This window comes from Nansenia antarctica (assembly GCF_963989245.1).
Source record: "Nansenia antarctica genome assembly, chromosome: 5".
Classification (NCBI taxonomy): domain Eukaryota; kingdom Metazoa; phylum Chordata; class Actinopteri; order Argentiniformes; family Microstomatidae; genus Nansenia; species Nansenia antarctica.
The window spans coordinates 56,264,583-56,278,004 of NC_137690.1; the positions used below are offsets into that span (position 1 = coordinate 56,264,583).

General features: G+C 40.4%; 1 protein-coding gene across 1 annotated transcript in view; it reads right to left on the reverse strand.

The window, feature by feature from the left end:
• Positions 1-11,843, reverse strand: part of fam135b (family with sequence similarity 135 member B) — a gene marked incomplete at both ends in the record, with an annotated part of 25,326 nt that extends 13,483 nt beyond the window's left edge. Inside the window, 6 exons of the mRNA XM_080531765.1 lie at positions 1,690-1,816; positions 2,308-2,481; positions 3,093-3,163; positions 5,939-6,078; positions 9,730-9,809; positions 11,767-11,843. Coding sequence (XP_080387891.1) covers positions 1,690-1,816; positions 2,308-2,481; positions 3,093-3,163; positions 5,939-6,078; positions 9,730-9,809; positions 11,767-11,843 — 669 coding nt within the window. The remainder of the gene's footprint in view (positions 1-1,689; positions 1,817-2,307; positions 2,482-3,092; positions 3,164-5,938; positions 6,079-9,729; positions 9,810-11,766) is intronic.
• Between the last annotated feature and the right edge of the window lie 1,579 nt (positions 11,844-13,422).

The window sequence follows — 13,422 nt, forward strand, 5'->3', positions numbered from 1 at the left end:
AATACAAATCCCAAGCAAATCTCTATGATTATACAGTTAGGTCCATATATTTGGACACTGACAGAATTTGTGTTATTTAGCTGTTTACCAAAACATATTCAAGTTACAGTTAAGGGTTTAGGAACTACAGCTCTTTAATAGTAGCCCCCTCTTTTTCAAGGGACCAAAATAATTGGACAATTGACTCAAAAGCTGCTTCATGGACAGGTATACCGTTGTTATTGGAATGCCAAGTGTGACATTTTGCATTTGGAATCTGTTGCTGTGATTGCTGTGAACATGTGGTCAAAGGAGCTCTCAGTGCAAGTGAAACTGGCCATGCTTAGGCTGCAAAAAAAAAATCCATCAGAGAGATAGCAGGAACATTAGGAGTGGCCATATCAACAGTTTGGTACATTCTGAGAAAAAAAGAACGTACTTGTGAGCTCGGCACCACAAAAGACTGGACGTCTGGGACGTCTGTGACAGACAACAGTGGTGGATGATCGCAGGAGCCTTTACATGGTAAAGAAAAACCCCTTCACAACATCCAGCCAACAGTCTCCGGGAGGTAGGCATATCATTATCTAAATCTACCATAAAGAGAAGGCTTCACAAGAGCAAATACAGAGGGTTCACCGCAAGAATAGAAAGGCCAGATTAGACTTTGCCAAAAAACATCTAAAAAAAGCCAGCCCAGTTCTGGAACAGCATCCTTTGGACAGATGAAACTAAGATCAACCTGTACCAGAATGATGGGAAGAAAAAAGTATGGAGAAGTCTTGGAATGGCTCATGATCCAAAGCATATCACACCATCTGTAAAACACAGTGTAGGCAGTGTGATGGCATGGGCATGCATGGCTTCCAATAGCACTAGGTCACTAGTGTTTATTGTGACAGAAGACAGAAGCAGCCGGATGAATTCTTAAGTGTTTATACTGTCTGCTCAGATCCAGCCAAATGATTGGATGGCGCTTCACAGTACAGATGGACAATGTCCCAAAACATACTGCGTAAGCAACCCAGGAGGTTGTTACGGCAAAGAAGTGGAATATTCTGCATGGCCGAGTCAATTGTTTGATTTCAACCCGATCGAGCATGCGTTTCACTTGTTGAAGACAAAACTAAAGGCAGAAAGACCCACGAACAAACAACTGAAGACAGCAGCAGTAAACCATCACAAAGGAGGAAACCCAGCATTTGGTGATGTCCATGGGTTCCACACTTCAGGCAGTCATTGCCTACAAAGTATTCTCGACAAAGTATTAAAAATTAGCATGTTATTTATGATTATGTTAATTTGTCCAATTACATTTGAGCCCCTGAAAATAGGGGACTGTGTAAAAAAATGATTGAAATTCCTAAACGTTTCATACAATATTTTTGTTCTACTCCTTAAATTAAAGCTGAAAGTCTGTACTTCAATTGCATCTTGATTGTTTCATTTCAAATCCTTTGTGGTGGCGTACAGAGCAACTATTAAATTAAATATTAAATATCAAATATTTCCAGACCTGACTATATGTGCTGTAATATTTATATTGCAACATTGTTTCAGTTTTCCTCAAAATAGAGAGAGAACAGAATCGAGACATTACAGGACTAAATCATGTATTATTTAATTCATTTATAATTTATTATTATATTATATTATTATATTATATTATATTTTGGGTTTAATGTGTTACCATGTGGTACTATAACAAACCTCAGTTATGACAGGCTTGCAGTAGCCAGCCCCGAACATGAGGCTCTCTATGGACATGGCGGATGGGTCGGTCCCGCTCTCTGGAGATCCTTTCCCCAACCAGGAGCCCTTTCCTGTGCGTGCAAAACTAGAGAGAGAGAGAGAGAGACAGTTACCTCCTAATGTAATCAATAAAGCTCTGGCGTAATCTGTGTAATGGATGTCTGAACACGCAGGTTAAGATATTGGCAGCTGGATTCATCATGTAACTGTTTGGAAAACTATTCATTCAAGTAGTGAGAGAGAAAGACTTTTCAACGTTTTTCAACGTCAAAAAATCAATGACACACTTGCTAGCCAAAACATTGCAATGCAATGAGTAATCCCCACTACTACCTAGTTAGTGTAGAGAAGTGGGGATTATTGCATTGCAATGTTTTGGCTTGACTAGCAAGTCTGTCATTGATTTTCAACAACGTTGACATTACTTAACATTTTTCGCAATAAAAGTCAGAATATTTTGATTGGTTGGCGACTTGTTTGCTGTCACAAATAGTGAGAGAGGAGCGGAGAGGAAGTGGTGTTACAGCTACGGGACATAGTGAGATAGAGTGAGATAGCCCTAGTAGATGACTATACCTGATTAGTGGTTGATGTAAGGCAACCAGTGAGGCGTGTATGGAGACGGAGATGACGGACAAGTGAAAGTAGTCAAACATGACTGGGATGTGGTGATGTAGGCCTCTCCTGGGGTGGAAGTGGAGGCCCAGGGTTCGACTGCTGATCACTGGGACGGTCAGGATCTCCCCCAGCCTGAGGACAAAAGCAGAGAGGGCCCAGCCGAGTCACTATATCATACTCCTTGTGTATGGTGCTTTAAAGAAAGGCTTTGTTGTCCACTTAAAGGGCATATGGACTGGATATGGATTAGTTGACTCATATTATACAATGGATAGATCCAGTCCATTGTCTCTATTGGTCAGTTTGCGTTCTAGCCGTGCCAATATCCATGATATACGCACGGCTAAATGGATTGTTGACACATCTTTTCATATTACTCGGGTCATGAGGTCATGTAACAGATCTAGGTATGCATATCCTACAGTAAGTGACCCCTCTCTCACTTACTCCCACTCAGGTACAAACACACACACATACACGCACACACACACACACACACACACACACACACACACACACACACACACACATGCTGTCATGCACACACAACCATCAGTCTCTTTTGAGGTTTCGTCATGGGTTTCGTCATGTTCAACAATAGTCCTCTCGTCACTGATTTGAAAGGTAAGATAGAATTATACTGAGACAGTCTTGAGAGGAGACAGAGGGCATTGCAAAGGAGTAAGTGTATCAGAGAACTAGAGACAAATAATGCACAGTTGATAAACTGTGTCATAACATACTGTTGCTCATTGTCAGTGAAGTGAAGGTCCAGCTTCAGCTGAAAATCCACTTCCCTTAGGGCCTCCTCCACCTAGTGGAACAAAAACAATCATGACTTCAACTATCTACTGTATCAACCATCAAATAAAACAGCCATGAAACTACCAATTGCACACTCTGTTGACACAGATCGAACTCACAAACTAGAGTACATTTGAGTAATCAGGAGAGTTTAATAAAATGATATTCTAAAACGCAGACAGACACCCAAACATATTTGAAAATGACAGCATTGTCAAAGATTAATGCATGGCTTGGAACACGGTTTTAGCCATTTGATCAGATCAAATATTTCTCCAAAATCCATTGTCACACTGAGGTGAGAAAGTGTGTGGATATCGGCTGTTAATGACCACCCTGTTGTGCATGAATGCTTACTTGTGTAACGTAAAACCTAAAAAAGTATATGATGTACGGTAAAAGCTTTTTCCATAGACTGAGCAGAAGTGGGTTACTCAGGATCAAGCACAGGGAGTTGAGAGTTTGGGATTGATCTATTCAACAAACTCAAACATAAAGTCATGCATATGTTACGGTACATGTGGGAATACGGTACATGTGGGAAAACTAGGGTTAGGGTTAGGTGCTAGGGTGCTACGGTTAGGGTTAGGGTTAGGGTTAGGGGTAGGGTTAGGGTTAGGGTTAGGATTAGGGTTAGGGTTAGACATGCCAGCATGTACCAAGTCGACGTAGCACCTAACCCTAACCCTAGTTTTCCCACATGTACCGTAACACATGCACTACAAAAGTGTACACCGTCAAGAGGAATAATGGATTTGTTCGAAGACTAAAATCGTTCTCTTTCTCACATACTCTAGCAAGCTCATGATCTTGTTCACTGTCTAAAACACAATGCACGCACACACACACACACACACACACACACACACACACACACACACACATGGATGGTGGACGCACCGGTGCGCACACACACACACACACACAGCAATTTGTAGCAAACAGCATCATCCAAGTTATTGATATTCTGATTGGTGAAACGCACACATGCACACAAACACCACCCCCCCGACACACACACACACACACACACACACACAAACACACACTCACACACATCAATGCGCAGAACAAACAGCATCGCCCAATATTGATATTCTGATTGATTAAACACACTCACTCACACACACACGCACACACACACACACACACACACACACACACACACACACACACAGATAGAGTGCTATTTTTGTCTGTCTTATCTCTGCCAGAGAAGAGCAGATAACCCCAGGAAGGTTAATGAGCAGGGTTCTTTGGGAGAGGTGACGACTGAAATCGGATATGCCTTCAAGCTCACAGTCTCTCCACCTTCACATAAATGTAAAATACATTTAATGAAATTTCTAAAATTAGGAAACCTGCCATGTAGCCAACTTGTAGAAGATGAATCCAGTAACCACATTCTGAATCTAAGTTCACTGTTTTGTAGTAACCATTATTTCTCTGCTAAAAGAAATAGCAAAATCCTTTGAATAGAAGTGTGTCAAACCTCTAACAAGATTGCGCATGATTCTTGTGTTATGATAGAGAAAATCAACATGGCAATGTTTCATATTAGAAATACAAGGGGATAAGGTCTGGCTATGAGAGGGGAGACTGGTTCTCTGGTTCCCTGTCTCAGCCCTGACTCATTCCCAGGCTGGCTCTGGGCCATCACTGTCACTGCTGATCAATCTGAGCCCAGTGGCTCTCAACAGCAACAACAGACAGATTGTTGGAGTCATGCTCACGGTGAACCTACTGAGGACAATTCATCAATAACTGTCTGGAGGGTTTAAACTTAACAAACTTGGCTCAGTCCCGTGAATACCAGCCTGTCTTATTATTAGGGACCCCAGCCACCTCAATCAGAAACCGTTAGAGCTACTGGCGTCGGGGAAACGGTACCGAAGGGGCTAAAACCTAGAGGATGTCAAACAGCTATTTCCCCCAAGCTATCAGGCTCCTGGAGAAACACACTAGAACTCCCCCAAACGAACCGCAGTACACACTACAAAAACAATATATATTATATGACTACTTGCACACTACCTGATTACTTGAACACTACCTGACTACTTGACTACTTGTATTGTATTGCATTGCATCTTATTGTACTTTGCACAGCATTTTGCACTATTGATTCCACTGTAGTACGACTAGTTATGCCGTAGTACGACTACCATCACTTTCTCACTTTATTATTAATTACTTTACTTATTTTACTTTACTCTATTATTGTAATTGTGTATCTTGATGCTGCAATGCCAATGTTGAGGAACCTAAGCCAAATAATTGTACTCTTGTGTACTGTAATTAAAGCGATTCTGAGTCTGATTCTGATTCTGATTCTGATTCTGATTCTGATTGTGTCTGGGGCACATACAAGTCACTTCTAGGTAAGGGATCTATTAGAGGTAATGCCAATAAACTGGGAGGCGATAATTTAGGTTATGTAAGTCTATGCCTGTGTAGTTATGCTGTAATGAGTCTCGTTAAAATATATTCAAATTATGTTACAAGGATATTGCTTTGTGAGTCGTTGTCACAAATGGCAAGAGTGTAGTTAAGCAGTAGGTAACGGTCTATAAATAATAATATTATCTATAATAATAAATAATGTTGTTACTAGAGTAATTAGAGTGTTACTACAAAGGTATAAGAACAAATGTAATTTGTGATCGCCTGGGCCTTAGATAAGTCGTCAACGAGATCTGCCTGTCAAGGCATTTGCATAGAGGATTACTGCTGCGTACACTGTTTCTCACGTGTGTATAAACTCTGTATACTATGCTATACTCACCCTCTCACCGTCGAGCAGCAGGTGTACCTTGAAGTTCATACAGTCGTTTACCGCAATCTCTTCATTTCTGTAAAGGATCTGAAAGATCCGGCTGAACACGGAGCCATCATGAACGCCTGCTGATCTGAAGCTGCATTCACCTGTAAGAGAACAGACAGTCATACGTGAGAAAGAGGGGGAAATCAGGCTGCATTGCTGCACTGTTGTGTCGTTGACGCCAATGTCAGTTATCTGAGGAAAATATCATTGCTATATACAGTTTGTATACATGATATCATAGAGTGAGTGTTTTTTTCTGTTTTTTTTCCCAGAGTAGAAAGGAAGTGAGAGAACTGGCAGGCTCTGCTAGGCGCAGTGAGAGGTCTTTGAAAAGAGAACCCCACTGAGGTGCTGCTCTCCCCTTCTATGCCTCTCTCTTCAGATAGAACAGAGTTTTTTGTCTCTCTCTCTCTCTCCCTCTCTCCCTCTCTCTCTCTCTCTCTCTCTCTCTCTCTCTCTCCCTCTCTCCCTCTCTCTCTCTCTCTCTCTAATGTACATCATAAAATATAGGTTAGCAGTCATAGCTATTAGGAATCAGCGTCAGGATTTGTCAACAAGGCTCGTAATGAGAACGATATCTCACTGCTCAGCTCATTTAAAAACATTTGGAGTTTTGCTCCACAGGGAGGGGAAGATGGGAGTAGTAGAGCTGGCAAGGAACTAGAGCTCCTCTGTTGAGAATCTTCTGTGATGCTCCCTGAAATTAAACACTTGATATGCTCTGAGACTAAACTTGATTTAAAGGGATGGGTCTGGGGGGATTTTCTCCAATTCGATACAGTATGATTAACAAGAGAAGAGATATTTACTACTAAATATATATCAAAGCACTGTGAATCGTGAGATGTTGTTTATGCGATCATGATATTGACATGAAATACAGGTGTTTACATATACACATTTTTGTAAGCAGATACATATATTCTCCTCATTTTGCACAACAAATTTTAAAGGAAGCAGTGCTACAGAAAATGGATTAATCGAATACATCCCAATTTGGAAATTACCATGTTTTCCAGCATGATCCCAGTCATTACATGGTCAAGTTCAGAACAAGGAGCGATCCTTCACACATTCCAATTTGTCTGAAGGGCACAGACAATTGAAATGTCAAGCACACACTTTCCCGTAGAGCATGGGGGGATTACTTCCCATGTCTTTGTGTGATGAATGTATTTTTCCCTCGCCGGCCGGAGAGCTGGCTGGCGAATTTATGGCTAGGAGGTTGTCTGTGTGGCTTAGAAGCGGTAATACGTGACCTTGTGAGAGGAGCTGCAGAAGGGGGGGGGGGGGGAGTGCTGCGGCTCAGCCCTCCAATTAGAAAATGGATATAATGTACTGTAACAGTGCTGCAATGTAGCGCACTGCACTGTGCTGTGCACACATACTGTACCATGAATCTGCTGCAATGTGTGGATGCAGGTTATCAGGACACACAGCCCTGTAGGCTATTCCTAGCTTACTACTGAATGCACAATTATGGACACTGAACTGTTAGACATTATACAGTGTAAATGGTACCCTGTTGTTCATGGCATTTCATACTGCAATGTATGCATGAGATTGTACCGTACAAGTATGCATCTAGTGTAAGCATACAGTAATATGAATGTAATGCACTGTTCAGTTAGCTACAGTCCCATCAAAGAGTTGATAGTGTGGTACACACTAGCATGTGAAGCTTCTCTTTATGATCAATACTCTCCAGATTACACTTCAGATGCGGCATCTGACTGAGATGCCAGAGTGATATTCTTATTATTGTGTTTGTGGAAGATGAAAACAGGTGCTCACTCTGAATGGAAGCGTCAATGTCAAAACTCAATGTCAGAGAAACACACCAGACCGCTACATGCGCATGCACACATGCACACACACACATGCGCACATATACACACACACACTGTTCCCTGCATTTTGTTGCAATCATAAGGAGCTATAAATAGCCTGTATTAGTGCAAATTGGTATTGCCTGTGATACTGCTTCCTGCAGAACCAGAGGAGCAGATTTGCCTGACATAATATGAGTACAGTAGTAGTACTGTAGTGTGTCACAAATTCAGACCAGTCTGTAAGCATGTGGTTGCAAAGAATATGCTGTATAACATTTCAGAGCCAAAATGGGATTTATGATCCATTCGTTTAATCGTTTTCGTAATAACCACTGAAGTGAACTAAACTAAACTGTACAAAATGCAGCCTCTTGTCAGTTGTGTTGCAACACAATGACAACCTAATACAATTGATCTTGTCTTTGACACATTCTGTCTCACATTTTCCTTTTCTAATTAATCTAAAGGGATGGATTATTCTATTTCTGAACAGAGGCTTATGTAGACATGTGGAAGAAGTTCCATTGTGCAGGCCTATGGTAGAAGGAGATTGACCAACCAACATTGTTAATAACCTCACTAGAGAAAATAAACCACTTACAACTAATTACAACCAGGATTATTAAACAACTCCGTCAGCTCTGTCAACATGCAGTACATGGCATCCTATGTTTTGAACGGGTGTGTATTTAGTTTTAGCTGTCATTACACTGTATATAGTAATCATATGTTCCTTTGATCTGCGTCCACACCTCTTAAATGACTGTTGAGAAATGTGCAGCCATAAACATGTCAGGAGCCACTTGATTGTCACTTGAACACGGGAACTTAGTTTCTTCTGTTTATTAATGACAGGCATATCAGAGAGGAGGGGAGGTGTCAACACATCTTAGTGCAAGCAAATGTAGGCTCTGAGGTGGAATACATGATGATCTACGCTACTTACATCAGTGCAAATAAGTCTAAATCAGAACTCAATGCAAGAGGCTATACGCACAATTCTTGCACATTTAAGTATGTTCAAAACTAGAATAGAACCAGTTCCTCAAACTTAAACTTCCATAAATGGAAATTAAGCAAACTTTAACCTCAAGAGTCATAGAATGTAGTCAATAAACCTTTAAGTTTCAAATGTGTAGGATATGCTGTCAGTTGTAGTTTATCTGACCTGCTTGGGTTGCTGTGCAGTATGTACTATAACCCTTAGTTACGTCCCTAATGGAAGCCTTCCTGAACGAGGCTTGAACAGATGTCATAACACCTCAAAAAACCAGGACACTATAGGGTAAACAGTTAGCATGAGGGAGAGACCATATCCAAAACATTCCACCTAAAGCTATGCTGTTTTCCTTCACAAAACTCGTGAGCACCTGTAAATAGCCATGAAAACAACTAAAACACAGCGCACATTCCCTGGTCACACACAGTGCCTTGCACTATAAAAAATGTTCTGAAAAGATTACTGTTGTCAGAAACTTCAAAGACAAAGAGGCTACAGTATGTGTGCCTTTGGGAATGTGGATCACAACAGATGATCGTAATCACGAGGCTAATCAGCACATTCTCTGTGTCATGCAAGCATGGTTTTCTCACAATCATCCCGGAGTTCCAGGCCAAGTACGCAGCACAGACAGTGGGCCACTTGTATGTTAAACATGACTCAGCTATAGTGGGCCTACCTGCTTCAAAGTCTGTGCACGCTTCAATCTGATTGAAGCCTTACCCTCCAAATCAATGCAGGTCACGGCCACATGTATACTTAGCATGAGAATGAGTAGGCAAGCCATTATACTCTATAATGAACACAGTTCCAGAGGCCTCCAATCTATGGTATATGGAATACCACAGCACAATACCGCTCCCTCAAACAGTACATACACCCAATATTTACTAAAGACAATGCCAGGAGGTAGTTTTTACCTGTATTCCCTGCTGTTGTTGCAATCAATCTGTGTGGCACCCGGGGCGAGACCTTCAGCCCTGCTCGAACCTGGTAGAATCTGTGGGAAAAGGACATATCATTTATTTTCATCATATGTTATCCTGCATTTCTAATCCACATCCAAAAGTGCTCACAAATAGAAAGATCTGCTTTCCATGACATGGATTAATACTGACCAGGGTTAGTACTGTCATGTTAAACAAAACTGGAACTACAAATGTAAGTAAATAATTCATGTGGAAAAAGGATAAAATGGCAATAAATAATGAATCATACATAATAATGCACATTCATTCAGAGAAGCAGGCCGTCTGTGGCTGAGGAGCAATAGCAGATTTCTGCACAATAGCTGCTAAAAAGATATTACAAAACAAATTACGGGCCTGCTTATTATCTCTCTGTAAAACTTGACAGCTGTCAAAAAAGTATCGTCAAAGGGTCACTTTGGCTCTTGAGTGAACGCTATTGTGTTAAAAGCACATCTTCAGTCCCATGAGACACATTGGCAATGTGAGTGACCAAAGCATAGTTGTGATGGCATCAGTGTTTTAACAACAGGCTCTAAAAGATGGAGGTCTGACAGAAAGGTTGGGAAGGGTTTTGAAGGTCAATAAATAAATAACAGTATGTGTTTGTAGCCAAGCTTATGCTTTGAAATAGCTCCAGGCAGCATACTGTCTTGTATGGTTATACTATAGCAGGACATACGATGGATAATGTGCCTCATGGGAAAAGTATATCACAAGTAGCCTATATTTTACATTAAAAAAATAAAAATAAAAATTGTTTTGGCAAGATTATACAGTAAAGGCACCAAAGACTTGAGATGCATTTTCAACATGGACAGACTCATAAATAGTTTGTGCTTTTAAAATGGATTTTCATTTGGAGATTGTGGCCAGGAGGGTAATCCAATTGGAGTGTGATATCAGGAACAACCTTGGATGCGACTAACTCAACTTCCATTAAGGAAGGCTAAAAGGCCTGCAATGCTCTTATCACCATCTACTGCTTTAGAAATCAAATGCACTTGACTTAATCAGTGGTTTAATACAATCAGACCACTGTAGGATTTCAAAATGTACAAGTAAATGCTTTTTCTGACCCAATCAGAGATTTACATGTTCACTATCTCTTTTGTACATACATTCTCCTGTTCTCGCAATGACAAATGGATGTTTTGCAATGGCCGTCGGATAGATGCTCTGTATGTGCTTGCATCAGACCTCCCCATGCTCTTTGGAGCAGAGACATGGCGGCCAGTAAAAACAAATATATTAGTGCACTCAGCTGAGGGGATTATATCATGAAAAAGCTTTGACCCTCCTCGTTTGAAGAGAGAGCAACAATCAAATCTCAGTAAAGCTGCCATTTCACTGAGCCAGAGGCAACCAGATGCCAGTTTTAAATCTTGCTGCAGACACATCATTATGGCATAAAAATTACCTTATTCAACATCATTAATGTCGTTTTATTTGTAATCATTACATCTGCTTGAACTCAGCGAAGAGTATGAAGCAGCGAAAAATACTCATTTAGGGAATCAGGCATGACTGGTGTATCAATGTACATCTAATAATCTATAGTGTAATCTAATCATCTACAGTACGGTACCTGTGTACCTGTGTACCTGCGTACCTGTGAGGAAGGTGTTTGGCAGTAGCATAAGGTTTTACAGTCCTTCCCAAAACCATGTTGTTATTTTATTTGACTATTGAAAGAAAATAGCTGCAGAGTAAATACCGCAATGCAGATCTGATTGAATTGAGCCTATAGTGTATGAAATGAGATTGATATACAGTACATGATATACAGTATAGTTCTAGTGATCTTTTGTGTATTCACATCCACATATCTCTCTTCCTGATATTTTGTCATGTTCACAGTGACTTGGAAGATTATTCTTGGTACTGTAGCAACTTGCAACAAATTGCGGGTTGGAGGGAAACCATCAATTGTGAGGACAACTCATGAGAATATAAGAGAACTTGCTTTTGGAAAATAGTAGTGCTTACCCCCTCTGGAAGAGATCCACATTGTGAAACTTGTGCAACTCTACAGAAAACTCCAAAGTTCCCTGTACTTCAGACATGATATACTCCAGTTCATCACCTGTCAAAAGAGAGGAGAATAAATCAATATAATGTGTAATATTAATTTCAATGTATAGTCAAGTAAATAAATGTTGTTTCCAGAAAGAAGCACCACCATGTCTAACGCTTTGACATGTTCTGGAAAATCAAATGATGATATTAACATTTTTTACAAATAGTCTGATACTGTAATTTGTGTCTTTGCCGATTAGCGACTCATATAGACTCAATGATCTGTGGCCTTACAGTGAGAAGCAAAAAGGCATTTTGGGTGGAAAATCTCATGTCTGAATATAGCACCATCATGGGTTCTAATTAGACAAACAATGACTCATATGAGGAAGTATTTGCCTGGATCTATGCTGCTCTCAGGAAGCTGCGCTTCTGGTCAACAGGACACCTTACACACAGACACAGCATGAAGGGAACATTGAGATGAATGGAAAGAGACATCCAGGTTGAGATTTTAGAGACTATAAATGGATCAGACTGCTGAGGCTGTATCTCAGCTCATACCGAACGTGAAAATATCAACTACCAATCTAACCTAACGCTCCATTCACACGTACACACACTGTACTGTTAATGTGTGTTATAGTAATCATGACACAACACACCTGACAGAGTTTATTCTTAATGTCAGCACCATGGAACTGGAAGAAGTCTAAAACAGTCATTGTGATTCTGTCTCAGTCACAATTATCTGTGTGTGCTGTCGACTGCAAACTGTCAAGTAGGCCTACAGTCTAGTTTACAGATAGAGTCTGTACAAGAGGACATACTGGAGGCTAGACTGTTCCAAAGAAGTGCGCTTTCAAAATGCATTCTATAGTATTCCAACCAGTTAAACATTATCAATGTTTAATGAGGGTTTCTGTCACACTTTCTGTCAGATCGGGAACACTATCTGACAAGTGAACACTATCTGACACGACAACAAAGGCATTCAATTTCCCTCACTCAAACCCAATGCTCTCTGCATAGTATTGTATGCAGATTAGTGTGAGAAAATAATAACAAGACAATTTCTTTCTTTGTAAAAACAATAATCTCCTGAAAAACAATTAAAATACCTCACATCTCCAAAGTCCTGCTGTTGGCCTTGAAACATCAGCAGTACAGCTCATTAAGAGCAAATTGAGATAGATACAACTCCCACCACACTAAACCACATAAGAAAAATAGGCATCATTAGGAACAGTAATGTGACATAGTAACAGTAACTGTGAAGTATACAGCTCACAATTGAAGTCTAGCTCACAATTTCATGTGCAATGACACAAATAGGGCTAAACCACACATATTGAGAATCAAAATGTCATGTCAACAAATCAAACACTATGCAGGGCTATTCATTGCACAGTATTAGGAATTCCAGAGTCAGTTGTATATTGTGTATTGCATTGTTATTACTCATGTTGTATTCCTATCCTAGTATTTCACTGCACTATTGAGAGGTAGCTCATCAAAAGCATTTTATTGTACTGGTTACGGCTGTATCTTGTGAATATGATACATAAAACTTTAGGAGAGGAGAGGAGAGGAGAGGAGAGAAGAGGAGAGGAGAGGAGAGGAGAG